General features: G+C 49.3%; 1 protein-coding gene across 1 annotated transcript in view; it reads left to right on the plus strand.

The window, feature by feature from the left end:
- Positions 1-13116, plus strand: part of LOC146427483 (uncharacterized) — a 52674-nt gene extending 39558 nt beyond the window's left edge. The window contains exons 58-78 of the mRNA XM_085081604.1: positions 64-189; positions 497-676; positions 994-1218; positions 1917-2043; positions 2289-2488; positions 2808-3020; positions 4073-4218; positions 5415-5542; positions 6537-6669; positions 6908-7040; positions 7498-7650; positions 7972-8098; positions 8288-8499; positions 9118-9280; positions 9401-9483; positions 10425-10585; positions 10823-10952; positions 11270-11442; positions 11529-11607; positions 12148-12285; positions 12645-13116. Coding sequence (XP_084937730.1) covers positions 64-189; positions 497-676; positions 994-1218; positions 1917-2043; positions 2289-2488; positions 2808-3020; positions 4073-4218; positions 5415-5542; positions 6537-6669; positions 6908-7040; positions 7498-7650; positions 7972-8098; positions 8288-8499; positions 9118-9280; positions 9401-9483; positions 10425-10585; positions 10823-10952; positions 11270-11442; positions 11529-11607; positions 12148-12285; positions 12645-12688 — 3074 coding nt within the window. The 3' untranslated portion in view covers positions 12689-13116. The remainder of the gene's footprint in view (positions 1-63; positions 190-496; positions 677-993; positions 1219-1916; positions 2044-2288; positions 2489-2807; positions 3021-4072; positions 4219-5414; positions 5543-6536; positions 6670-6907; positions 7041-7497; positions 7651-7971; positions 8099-8287; positions 8500-9117; positions 9281-9400; positions 9484-10424; positions 10586-10822; positions 10953-11269; positions 11443-11528; positions 11608-12147; positions 12286-12644) is intronic.
- The last annotated feature ends 154 nt before the right edge of the window (positions 13117-13270 follow it).

Consider the following 13270-nt stretch of genomic DNA (forward strand, 5'->3'; position numbering starts at 1 on the left):
GTGTTTTTGCCCCTGGAATATCTGGATGTTTCACTTTTCTCTCTTTCCCACCCCTTTCTGCAGGTTTCTACTGCCTGGAGGGCTCGGAGGTGCCCACACCGTGTCCTGCCAACACTCTCCGAGCTCTTCCAGGGGCTGGGAAGAGGGAGGATTGCCTGCCCTGCCCACCAGGCCGCTGGTGCAAAGCAGGTTGGGGGGCAAACAGTGAGGGGAGGGGGTGGGAGCTGCTTTTTGAGGGAGTTTTGTGTGTTCCTGGCTCTGGTGAGGATGGCTTGGGTGTCAGATGTGGAACTGTGGGACAGAGAAAGGAGGCATTTAGCTGTTAATTCCAGCAAATATTGGAAATGTGGGAATTTAGGTCGCCAAATATCCCAGGTGGCAGAGGAGGGGCTGGGATGAGGAGGTGGATTGCAGGGGTTCAGGTAGCACCCAGGGTGGACATGGAGAAAAGGTTCCAATGGCATTGGAGATGCTCCCTGATGCTCTGTGTTTGTAGGGGACTCGGAGGCTCATCCCTGTCCTTTGGGACACTTCTGCTTCGGGAGCAATGGCAGTGACCCCAGCAGTGTCCTGGCTCCCCAGGAGTGTCCCCCACACACCTTCCGTGGGCACCCAGGGGCACGGAGCAGGGCAGAGTGCCAGCCCTGCCCGCCGGGCTACCTCTGCCCCTTGGCAGGTCAGTGCCCTGGGGGAAAGCCAGCCCTTCTCCCTCCTCTGGGGGAGAGAATTCCCTCCTTTTCCCTCCTCTGGGGGACGAAATTCCCTCCCTTTTCCCTCCTCTGGGTTGCAAAATTCCTTCCCTTCCCCACCTCTGGGTTACAAAATTCCCCAAGATGAGATAAGGAAGGGGAGAGCTAATTCCTGCTGGATCCTTTCTCCAAAATTCCCCAAGAGGAGATAGGCTCGAGCAGGAATTCTCTCTCCCTTTCCCTTTCCCCCAAATTCCCCTGTCCCTCCAACCTCCCTCTCCTCACTCCCTTCTCTTCCCAACAGGCCTGGCCAGCTTTGAGGATTACCCCTGTCCCCCTGGCCACTGGTGCCCTGGCAAAGGGGACACTTTCCCCTGCCCAGCTGGCACTGCCAGGATGCAGCCTGGTGCCAAATCCCTGGCAGAGTGTGCTCCCTGCTCGCCTGGGTACCACTGCCCGGATCCAGCGCTCACAGGGCTGCCCAACACCCAGGGGACACCTTGCACAGCTGGCTATGAGTGCCCAGCAGGTGACAGCACCTCGGTTTTCCTTATTCCCAGCAATTCCTCAGCCTAGATGGTGGATCAGCAGGGATTTAGTGTGGCTCTGGTCCCGTTCTCTCAGGATGTGATTCCTGTCTGATGCCTTAAGGATTTTAGCTTCTGTTCTTCATGTATCTCAAGCTTTAGTGTGTTGTTCTAGGCTTCATAAAGTGCTAAAAAGCTCTGTTCTCAGCATTTTAGACAAAACATTGCTCTCAGAAAATGCAAGGATATTCTGCTCCCTCAGAGCCCCAAAGTGTGTAAGCAACAGTGAATTGGGGGAGCAAACTTGGGGTGATTGACATCATCAGCTGAAGGGGTAATTGGAGAATTGAGGCTCAATATGTTAATGGACAGAACTGATAAAATGTGAAGAACTCGTGACTCACTGTCCATTTTGGGTGTAGCCTCTCCAGTGGGCTCTGTCTGCTCTAAATGTACCTAAGGCCTTTAATAAATTAATCTGTATTTTATTCTCTGAACTTTGTCTTGGCCTCTGTCAGAGCACTGAGGTATTAGCACTTCATTATAAATAATGAAATTGTTCCCAACAGTTCTGTGCCCTTTGGGGAGCAATAGGAAAAGCAGAGAGTTTATGGAAAAGTCCCCTTGCTCTCTGCCTCCCAGCACAGACTCCTCTGCTGTGGGAGTTTCCCATAAATGCTGTTCCCCGTTTCTCCTGCAGGGTCAGTGAATCCCAAGCCCTGCAGGCCTGGTTTTTACTGTGGAGCTCTGACAGGAGAGCCTTCCCTGTGTCCTGCTGGGTACCACTGCCCCGAGGGATCCTGGACATACAACAGCCCTGAGCAGCTGTGAGTATCAACTCCTAAAAACTCTGAATATTGGGAATTGTGCCTGGGATCCAACCTAAACCATGGCCTTTGTGCACTGTGCAAAAGGGATCTTCATGGCTGCAGTCACAGATTTGGTGGCAGAAGAGGGGGATTTATGATTTCTGAAATCAGAGTGAACCCATTTTTAATTTTGCCCTGTGTTTTCACTGATCACTGAATCCAGAAATAATTCCTAGAGATTTTTTTTCCTTTTTCCTCCCCAGGTGTGTGTTCCCATTCTACTGCCCCCCTGGCAGTGCCCACCCGCTGCCCTGTGAAGGAGGCCACATGGCCCTGAGCCTGCCTGGCCCCAGGGGCTCAGCTGAGAAATTCTGCAGGCTTTGTGCTGCAGGCACCTTCCGCAGTGACCCCCAAATCTCAGCCCCCTGCCAGCCCTGCCCAGCTGGCTTCACCTGCCCACCAGGTAAGCTTGGGGGAGGAGGGCAAGAAACAGCAGCTTAAATTAGAACCAGAGGGTTCTGAGTTCTGTGTGGGCAAAGCTCTCAGTGCTGTGCAGTTACAAAACCCTGGTGTGGGTTGTCATGTGGGTTTGCCACTGGATTTAGCTGGGGAAAGAAAAACTGAGATTTCTATTTAAATATGAATTAGACTGAAAAAAACGCTGCGCTGTACATGTGTGGATTTATATAGCCTTGTCTCTCTATATATAGAGATGTGTGGATGTGTCACTGGCACGAGCAAAGGGCACTCACTGGGGTCCCTAATGCCACCTCTCTGTGCAGGCAGTGCCAGCTACCAGCAGCAGCCGTGTCCCCGAGGCCATTACTGCCCGTCCCTGTCCCCTGTGCCACTGCCCTGTCCCCCGGGCACCCACGGCAGCAGCACCCTTGCCAAGCACAGAGAGGACTGCCAGGCCTGTCCTGCTGGCACCTTCAACCACCTCCCTGCCCAGGCTGCCTGCTTCCCCTGTGGCAGCTCTTCTTCCTCTCAGCCCGGTGAGTTTTGGGGTGGGAGTGGGATTTCCTCTCTGCTGAGGTGTCTCCTAATGGATCACAAGCCCTGGGATCCTCCTGAGTGGGTTTGGTGTGAGTTTTGCACTGAGTTTGGGTATGTGAGTGGGATTTCCCCTTTATTGAGGTGTTTCCTAATGGATAACCAGCCCTGGGATCCTCCTGGGTGGTTCTGCTGTGAGTTTCGGTGTGGCAGTGGGATTTCCCCTCTATTGAAGTGTTTCCTGATGGATCACAATCCCTGAGATCCTCCCAGCTCTAGGGGTGCTGCCAAGGCCCAGCAGCACTTCCTCTGTCCTACTCAGGAGGAGGATTCTATTTTCCAATCCTTTTCCCCCTCTTACACTTTTATCCAAGGGGATTTATCTCCTTAAAGGAAAGAAGAGGTGAGCAGCTCTACTAATTCTTGGTCTAAAGCAGTGGAATGTCACCAAGATTCCTTTAGCCACAATCTGGGGGCTTTGTGATAAATCTAGGTGTGCTTTGGAGCCCAAGGTGGGCACTGAGAGCAGGATGGGGTGAGATAAGGGTGGAAAAGTGTGGCACTGAGGGCAGGACGGAGTGGAAGAGGCTTCACAGGCAGGCAGCTGTGCCAGTACAGAGTGCCTGTTCATTACTCAGAGTATTTTCACTGCTGTCCCAGCATTTCAAATCAAGTGGATTTGATAGATTTGATGGAATCCTCAATGAATTTGAGGCTGTTGAGGCATGCAAGAGGCTCTTGGCAGCTTTGCCTGGCTGGTTGCCCCATCCAGGGGTTTCATCTCCAAATTAATTGCGGGTTTGTCAAAACACTGCTGCAAAGGAGCAGCTGGGCCTTTTTGCACCTCGGGCTGAATGGATGCTGCAGGAGAAGTTCTGATGATGGTGTTGGGGCAGCAAAAGCCAGCTGGCTGTTCTCTGGCTCAGCTCTGCCCTGCAAGAGGGACACAAATCCAGCAGAGGCACTAAAACCAGCACTGGGATGTGATAAAGAGTACAGGAGCTCCTTTTTTCCAGGCTGTTTTCCCCACCCTAACTCCAACCTGTGCTCCCAGGTGCCACCAGCTGCAGCTGCCATGGGCTCCACAGGGCTTTCCAGCAGTCAGATGCCTCCTGCATCTGCCAGGCAGGTTATGTTTATTATGATGAGAGAGGAAAGAACGACCCTGACAGCAACAGCGACCAGGATTGCCAAGCTCAGGTAAAATCAGGCTCCAAACCAGAATTGCTGTGGGATGTGGAGGAGAAGGAAGAGTGTTCAGGCCTTAGGCTGCAAGTCAAACAAATCTTTGAGGTGTTTTAATGGCCCTTTCTTTAGGATGTTTTCTTTACCAGGATCTTGTGGGGTTAAGTTTGAATTCATAAGAGATGGAGGCAAAGGATCTTTCCATGCCAGGGCAGTGGGGAGAAGCACAGTGTCTCAGGGGGAGGACAGATGCAGGAATTTAAGCCTCCTTATTGTTAATATGAAGTCCTTAATTAGCATTTTCATGGGCAGGGAGACACTAAAACTAATTCTTGTTTTAAAAGTGCATATTGTCAGTTTTTTCCTCTTTGTGAATGAACTTCTGCAGTGCAAAATCCCCTCCTGGCATGAGTTGCACAGCAATCTGGAGTGTCAAAATTCCACTCTGATTCCATCAACCATTTCCTTACAGCTGAACTTCTTCATTAGAACCTCATGAGGGCTTGGGATTGGTGGGGTGAAATTGAATTGAATTGGTGGTCTTGCTCTTTCTTTGATGCTTTCCTTGTTGGGTTGCCATTGTGTTGGAAGCCTGAAGTGCAGCAGTGGGGATGTTGCCCTTGGGCTGCTCTTAGGATTATGAGGCAGAGACAGTTAAAGGGTTTTACTTTGGTATTTTAATAGGATTTTGGGTGCACAGCTCCTCAAAGGTGGAACACACCAAAATACACACTCTGTATAACACATACATAATTTTTATGGATTTTGCAAATTACTATATTTGTCTAGAATTTTTTTACTAAGAAACTTAATAAGTGAAGTAGTGTCTCCCTTGTTTTAAGAATTCTTTCTCTAATGAGGCTAGAGCTTAGTTTACAAAATATGTTCTAGAGAGAACATATTTTGATAGTACACAAAGTATATAGTATATAATATATAGTATATATTATATATAGAATAGTAAACTTGGAGAGGTTTTTTGACAGTATAAAGCTCTCTGGATTTTTACTGTGGATGTTTGGTCTTTCTGCCTTGCAGAACTCCAAAACTAAGCTAGAATATTAGATCACAAAAATTCCAAGCACGTAGGCTAAGGGTCTAAAGGCTACAGAGGGCATATAAAGTGTATAAAAGGGTACATAAAACAGAAAAGGCAAGGGGGGAGGAGAATTTTAGGGTTGCTAGAGCTCACCAGTGTGGTTTTTCTGCAGGTGGCAGAGCTCTGTGCCCCTGGCGAGGTGCGGTTGGCATCCACCCGCCGCTGCGTTGTCCCCAAGCGCCACGACTGCACCGCTGCCTGCGGCACGGCGGGAGGAGAGCTCCACGCTCAGCTGGGCATGTGAGTCCCACAGCACAGGAACACCTCAGCAACACCTCACGGCGAGCCCTGAACAGCAGAGATGCTGATCCCATGGGTCATGCTGGGGTTGGCGGTTTTTGGGAAATTTCCATAGTTTGAGTTCCTTTATGTGGGAGTTCTGCCTTCAGTGGGGTCATTGGTTGTGTTCCTCTACCTGGAAAGGATTTCCCATGTTTCCACAGCTTGGGTGGAGACACCAGAGTCACCCAGGGACAAGGGGAGGGTGGGCAGAGCTCACATTTTCTGAGGTGTGCAACTTCTCCACGTGCCTCAGGCTGAGCCTCTCTAAAGTGGATGATCTATTAGATTTAGACCAGAGATGAAGAAATCAATCCTTGTTCCCCACATGTCTTTAATCGTCAAGAGTTTGGCTTGGGAGGAATCTTAAAGATCACCTAATTCCAGCAAAAAATCAATCCGTGTCCCCCCTGGACATCTTAAATGGTTTGGGTTGGGAGGAACCTCAAAGATCACCTAATTCCAACAAGAAACCAATCCTTGTCCACCCTTCAACATCTTTAATGGTTTAGGTTGGGAGGAACCTTAAAGATCATCTAATTCCAACCTCCTGACATGGGCAGGGAGATGCTAAAATCAGTTCTTGTCCTATGATACCATTTTTCTTTCTCTTTGGAAATGAACTTCTATATTTCAAAATCTCCCCCTGGCACGGGTTGCACAGAAATCTGGTGTGTCCAAATTCCACTCTGCTCCTTTCAACCATTCTGCTAAGGCTGAGCTTTAGGGAGGAGTGTGAAATGCTCTGTTAGAGGACTGGAGCTGGTCTGTGTTAGACACCAACCTGAACTGTTATTGGGGTGTCACATCTTGACCCTGGAGAGATGCACAGGGAGTTTGCTCCACCCTTTTTCCATGGATTCAGAGTGGGATCACCCACCCCGTGGGGTGTGAGAGCCTCTGGTGGAGTTTGCTGAGAAATCAGGGCTGCTCAAGGCTTTTGTCCCCTACTCAGATGTCACTGCAAGCAGTACATCTCTGCTGAGGAGCTCTGTGACCAGCTGTGCCTGCTGAGAGCCCCACGGATCTCACTGGGATTTGGGACCCACAGGGAGCTGCTGCTGAGGATGGACGAGGGGGAAACCAGGGTAGGTATGGAGGGAGGGATTGCTTCCTGAATATGCAGGTCTGGGAGAGCCCAGAAACTCCAGTGGTGTGAAGGAACTCCTCCAGGTGAGTTCAGGGCTGGTGCATCACAGAGAAACAACAATTCCTGGATTATAGGGTAAAAACCTCCTCCAGCAGCCCTTTAGAGCTGCAGTTACCCACAAATCAGGCTCTGAGCCCAGGGCTGGTTGGATCAGTGTTTCCCTCTGCTTTCCACAGGAGGTGTCCAACGTTCTGGGCCCAGATGAACACGTGCAGAACAGCCAGAGGGTGCACTTGGTTCTGTTCAGTCCCCAGGGAGTGCTGGGATTAGTTGTCTCCAGCACAGAAGTTCTGGATGCATTTCTCATGGGTAAGACTCGAGGCTGAACCCAAATTCCAGCCGCACCAAGCCATCCATTTCCTTCCATGCTGGCACAGCCAGTGGGTGGCAGGCTGGCACAGAGGGAATTCACTATTAGATGCTCCAAAATGTTTAAAAAGTAGGGAAATACCTTGTTCTGTCTGGGAGTAAACAATGGGGAATTCACTGACTGCGTGGTTAGGTCCTTTGGAATGGGTCAGACAAACATTGCAGGATGATTTTGGATTTCCAAGGAATTAGAAGGAAACTCCATTTGGAGGAAAATCTGTTGGCAGGTGTGTTGATTTGGCTTTGTGAGCTGGAATTGCCCACATTTACAAAAGAAATAATTCTCCAGGAATTGTCCAGACTTACAAAAGAAATAATTCTTCCTTGCTGTCAGATGTTGTCACACACTGCTCATATTGCAGGGTTCATTCTGGTTTTTTTTTCTTGCTTATGTCAGGAGATTTTTCCTCAGACCAGCTGCTGCAGAGAGGCCACAGAGCCCAGAGGATTTCCCCCAAAGCCACCCAGGCCTTGCCCCTCATCCCCAACCCCGTGGTGTGTCTGGACACAGGGGACACCATCCTCTTCCAGCTCAGCATCAATCCCCAGGGTGAGTGTGGCTGGGGCTGAGCAGATCTGTGTGTCCAAACCCTTCCAGAGCAGTGATTCCATGTTGGATATCCTGCATGGATCTATTCCTTCACCTCCCAGAGCTGCAGGCTGGGCTCTGTCAGGTGCTGCCCTGCTGGTTCCCACTTTTGAACTGGATTTCTGCAGACTTGCCCTGTGTTAGAGAGCAGGAATCTTTGTGGGGCAGTAATTAACCTCAATTAAACAAGCTGACAGGGCATTAGCTCTACAAAAGCAGTTCAGAGCTCTTTGGCAGTGAGCTGAGGTGGCTCAGAGCTGCTGACCATGCTGACCCACCCAGATCGAGCCTCCAGCCACTACCCCATCTACCAGAAGCAGCATCTCTTCAACAACAACCCAAACTGGGATTTTGGACCTTTCCGGAGGCTGGACCACCTCATCCAGGAGACTCAGCTCAACATCTCCTGGTAATTCCTGCTGTGGGGTGGGCAGGACTTGGGAGGGAGTTTTGGACAGAACCAGCAGGTCCTTGGTGGTGAAAACACCAAATTTTGCTGTGCTCAAGTCCTTGTCTTTAACCACCCTCACAGATGGAGGATTTCCTCCACTGAAGCAAGCTTGGATCAGGCAGTGCTTTCCTCATTTTTCTCCTCCAGGTTTGCCCATGTGTTCCTGGCCTCTGGGACATATGTTTTCAGGGACAGCTCCGTTCAGGAGCACTTCCTGATCGTGACAGTGAACGAAGCCAACGTCAGCTGTGACCCCAGGGCTGTGTCCTTCCAGCCCTCCTCCCTCTTCCAGCTGGCCAGACATGGCATTTTGAAGCAGCAGGACCTGAACTTGGCTCCCAACTGGGCTGCTATCACAGGTACAGCTAAAACTCTGGCATTCCTCCCTTCAGGTTTACCTTTCCTCTCCTTCTCTCAGTGTGTTTAAACAAGCATTTTCTTTGGAAATGCCATCAAACCACTGCTTTGTCAGCTTTAATCCCTCGTTTCTGAAGAGCTTCCCAAAGTCCATTGCTCTCCAGCCAAGAACCTGACTGTGCTGAGAGAGGGAAGGAGCAGTTGTGCTTCTCCCCACGCCCTGTTTGAAGAGCTCAGCTCACTGAGGGCTTTGTTTTCCTTGGCTTGAAAGCAGAAAGTGACAGTGTATTTCCGTGATAAACGGAGCTGAAATTAAATACATTAAACACATTGAACACATCACCTAAAAGTTGACTCAGGGCTAAACACAAGGTCAGGTCAGGTCTTTGCTCTGAGCCAGGTGTGGTGAGTGCTGTGTACACAGCAGTCCTGCAGTGGGAGGCCAGGCAACAACGAAAATGAAAATTTGGCTGGCAAGCACCATCCTGGCTCTGAAAACTCTGCTCCTCATCCCCCTGCAGCAGGAACAGGGAGAAGCAGAAGAATAATAAATAAAAAAATGCTGAATGGTGTTTTTGTGCTTCTCACTTCTTGCCCTCCTTCCCTCCCACCTTCCCCAGCGATTCTCTTTGTCCTGGGCTTCCTGGTGGTGCTGCTGACCACCCTGGCCATCGTGCTGCAGCCTGCTGGCCCCAAAATTAGCCCCCTGAAGAGCTGGAAGCCACGCTGGAGGAGCCTGGGAGAGCCACACATCCCACCTGAGTACATCCTCCTCAAGGACAGGTAAAGCCCAGCCTTTGCATGGTCCTGCAAAAAAAAAATCTACCCAAGAAACCTGGGCTGGGATCTGATCTTACTGAGGACAATGAGATGCTTTTCACCCTCTTCTGGCATTCCCTCCAGCCTCGAGTTCTACCAGATGCTTGGTCCTCGTTGTTCTGGAGAAGATGCTGATTCTGGAGAGAAAGGAGCAGTGCCCAGTGCAGGTGAAGTGCCCCAGGTCTTCTCCCATTGTTTTTTTCCCACTTTTCCCCCATTTTCTTGTCTTTTGTTAACTGTCTGGTGCAATATTTTCACACCTGCTCACCCAGAGTTTCCTGCACACACAGGAGGCCACACTGGCACTTTACTGAGCACATTTCCACAGCACACACACTTCCATCCCAGGCTTAATTCCAGGGAATTTAACCCCTGTCATTGGGATAGGTTGGAGATTTTTCCCTGAGGAATTAAGAGAGCAAATCCCCAGCCTTGCCAAGCCCTTTAAAACAGCAGCGAGTTGAGGTGACAGGTGAAGGAAATAAAGATATTTTAAGTGGGTTTTTTTTGCTTCCTCTGCTGGTTATTCCATTCCCTGAAGGCACGTGACTGCCAGGCCTTGTTTGCTTTCTGGGAATGAGCTGAGCTCGGGAATTTCGGGATGTGCTCAGGGAACAGCAGATGGCAGCAGGTAGTGATGCTGGGAGCATCCCTGGGAGCATCCCGGCCGTTTTCTGGACGATTTGGGAGCTGATAGTAACGCTCTGTCATCCTCCCCCTGGCTGGGGAACGAGAATTTCTCAAACACCTTCTGCCACATCCGTGGCTAGCACAGACCTTTCCCGTGAGAATTCTTTTCTCTCTTCTTCCGGTGTTTTTATAAACAAAGATAAAGTTTGGATGTTTGTTGAAACAGTTTCTGAAGATATGGACAGTTCAGGCCTAGGGGGAGGCTTTGAACTGACCAATCTGGGTGACCTTTGAAAAGTCTCTATAAATTGGAATTAAATAATAAAAGACACTTTTGCGCCACACTGAGAACTTGGTCCATTTTCTCTGCTAGCGGCTCAACAGCGACACACATCCATTTTCCTTCCTCACAAAACACAAAATAAACTCAAATAAACTCATGTCCAGTGTCTGAGTGTGAGCTTTCCCTGTGTTTCAGAGAGCAGCTTCCCCCCGAGGCTCCTGGAGGATTTCAGTGTTCGCACTCTCTACGATAAGCTGGAGGATCAGAATCTGCACTTGGCCTTGCAGCTGGCAAAGCACAGGATGGATGTGCTGCTGTTCCACAGCGGGATCAGCCAGAGCATCCAGAGCCTCGTGGTCAGTGGGGAGAGGATTTGGGGACAGGGAGCCTTGGAACAGTGAGAATTGTGAGATAAAGCATTCCCTTGAAGTGGAAGTTTATTGAGTTTATTTGTTGCAATGGGTGTTACTCTTTTCGACACCTTATTTTGGCACAAAATAATTTTTAATGGTTTTATATGAGGGATTTATGTGGGATTTTATATGGATTTTGAGGCTTGCAAAATATAACACTGCTGCTTTTTCTGTGAGCAGGACACGGTGCAAGCTCAGGATGGTGAAACCCTGAAAAACTCTGCCAGAAAAGGGATTTGTGAGCAGAAAGCTGCAGAGCAGAGCTGGGCAGCAGCAGGTGCTGAGCTGGGGGAGGATTGTCTCCAGCCAGGTGAGAGGAGCAGAGTGCAGAGCCAGGGACAAGTTCAGGGTGAGGGTGAAGCAGTGAGGAGGCTAAAAACAGCCCTGACTCATCCACAGGAGAGAAAATTGTGTCTGCCAGGGTTGTTTTGCCAAAGCTGCAAGCCTGAGTGCACCTGAACTCGGGGAGGGCTGAGCACAGAGTTCTTGGGAAATGTTGTGGATTTTGAGGGTTTCACACTATGTTTCCAAAGAAAAGCTCCTGCTCTGGGTGTTGTTCTGGATTTAATTGCAGTTTTCCCAATGATTCTGGAGAAACCCACTGAGATTTCCCGTTGGGTTCATCAGGTGCTCCGTGGCAGGAGGTGGCAGAGTTGATGAGAGCTCTGGAAGTGCTGCTTGGGAATTCTGCTGATGGGAGCAGAGCTGGGAAAGCAGAGCTGGAGCTCCAGGAACAGGAGGCAATGGGAGCTGCACCCTCCCTGCTCAGCCTGGCCAGGGAAAAGAAATCACAAGGCCAGGTGAGCTGCAGGTGGTTTTGGGCCTCCTCTCACCTTTCTGGGAGTTTTTCCATTTATTTAACTCTTGGGCTCTTTTTACCCCACAGGACCATGAGCTGCCTCAGCACTGGGAGCTCTTCAGTGGGAAAGAAGCTTTTTCCAGCCTCCCTGGGCATGAGGAGCATGGTGAGGGCAGTGCCACAGCTGTGGAGTGTTTTCAGAGGCTGATTCTATTCTAAGAGTGCAAAAATGGTGTCTGTGTTTGCTAACAGAGCAAATGCATCATTATGTTTCCCCATTTATGCTATTTTTTTTTTACTTTCACATAATTTTTAAATTTTTTGTATTTTTGCTGAGCTGCCAGCTCAGGGCAGCCACTTCTGCCTCCTCTATCCACCTGTAGGAGAGAAGTCAAAAAGTTTCCACCCTTTTCTGTCTTTCTCTGTAGGAGAGAAGTCAAGGAGTTTCCATCCCTTTACACCTTTCTCTGTAGGAGAGAAACCATGGAATTTTCATCCCTACAGACCCTTCACACCTTTATATGAAGTGACCACCTGTAGGGCAGAGTCTGGATGTCATTAGAATAATTAAATGCTACTATGGAGAGGCCAGGAAGATTCTCTCCCATCATTCTGTGATCCTCACAGCCTTCTCTCTGCCCACTATGGTATTTCCTCCTTGCAGAGCCTTTTCCTTTAGGTTTCAAAAAGTCCCCATTTCTCCCAGGTTTAGATCTGCAGCTGGTTTATCTGACTGAGCTGGAGCTGGAGGGTCTGATAGCAGCTTCCCCCCTTGCCAAGACCCTGTGTGAGATCAAGGAAGCTTTGGTGAACCTGCAGCAACCCTCAGCTCTTGGTGATTCAGGTAATTCATGTTTTTCCTCACCATGTGCTGCTTCAGAGCAGGAAATAAAGCAGGAGTTAAAATAAGCAGCATTTCTTCTGAACAGAGCATTTTCCTCAAGCAGTTGCTGAATTTTTTAGGCTGTGACGTGCAGAGTTTGAAATTAATAACGGCATGGGCTTGGTGTAATTATGGGAGGATCATTTGCATTAGTTTGAAATTCAGATATATTTAATTTCCAAAGGCCTGGCTCTGCCTGGATCCTGCAGTCCCTGGCTGCAGGTCCTGCCCTGGGTTATTCCTGTTGGATTTGGCTCTAGTGGTGCCACTTGGTGCCCACTGAATCTCCAGTGGGCCTTTATTCTGAATTTCTCCACCAGACAGCAAACACCAAGCCAGCCTGGGGAGCTCAGCCCTCTTCTGACTGCAGCACTCCTGGGATGAAGCTGCTGCTGGAATCAGAGGAGCTGCACTGCTCAGAGCACTGAAGGGACAGGAGAAGGAGCATTTCGTGTTCTGAGCTGTGAAATTAGCCACCAACTCACTTCCTGGAGGAGCTGGACTGACCCTTGGCAATGGATAAAGCTGGATTTTGGGAGAGGTGTTTTGGACAGAACTGCTTTACCTGGAGTGTCAGAACTGACAGATATTTAATTAAGCATGTATTTGGTCAAATACAAATCAGTATTGTGATCAATCATCCATCTTCTTCTTGCTTAACCTTGAAATATTTTCCCATTTATCTTGGATGATCAATAATTATCAATAATTTGTGGCCTGAGGAAGGAGGCTGAAGTCCTTGGTGTTACTAATTCCATGGTTTTCATTGCATCAATAAAGCAATAAGCATTAGACCACAGGTGGCATAAAAGCCTCAATTTATCCATATATTCTGTACAGCCTTTCTGATTCTGAAATGAAGGATATTTGTGAAGTTTTCCAGCATTTTACAGCCATACTCTCAAGCCTTGCCCAGCCCCTGTGCATGTTTTCAATGCACTCTGTA

Source organism: Lichenostomus cassidix, chromosome 24, assembly GCF_008360975.1.
Source record: "Lichenostomus cassidix isolate B80296 chromosome 24, HeHo_3.0, whole genome shotgun sequence".
NCBI lineage: Eukaryota > Metazoa > Chordata > Aves > Passeriformes > Meliphagidae > Lichenostomus > Lichenostomus cassidix.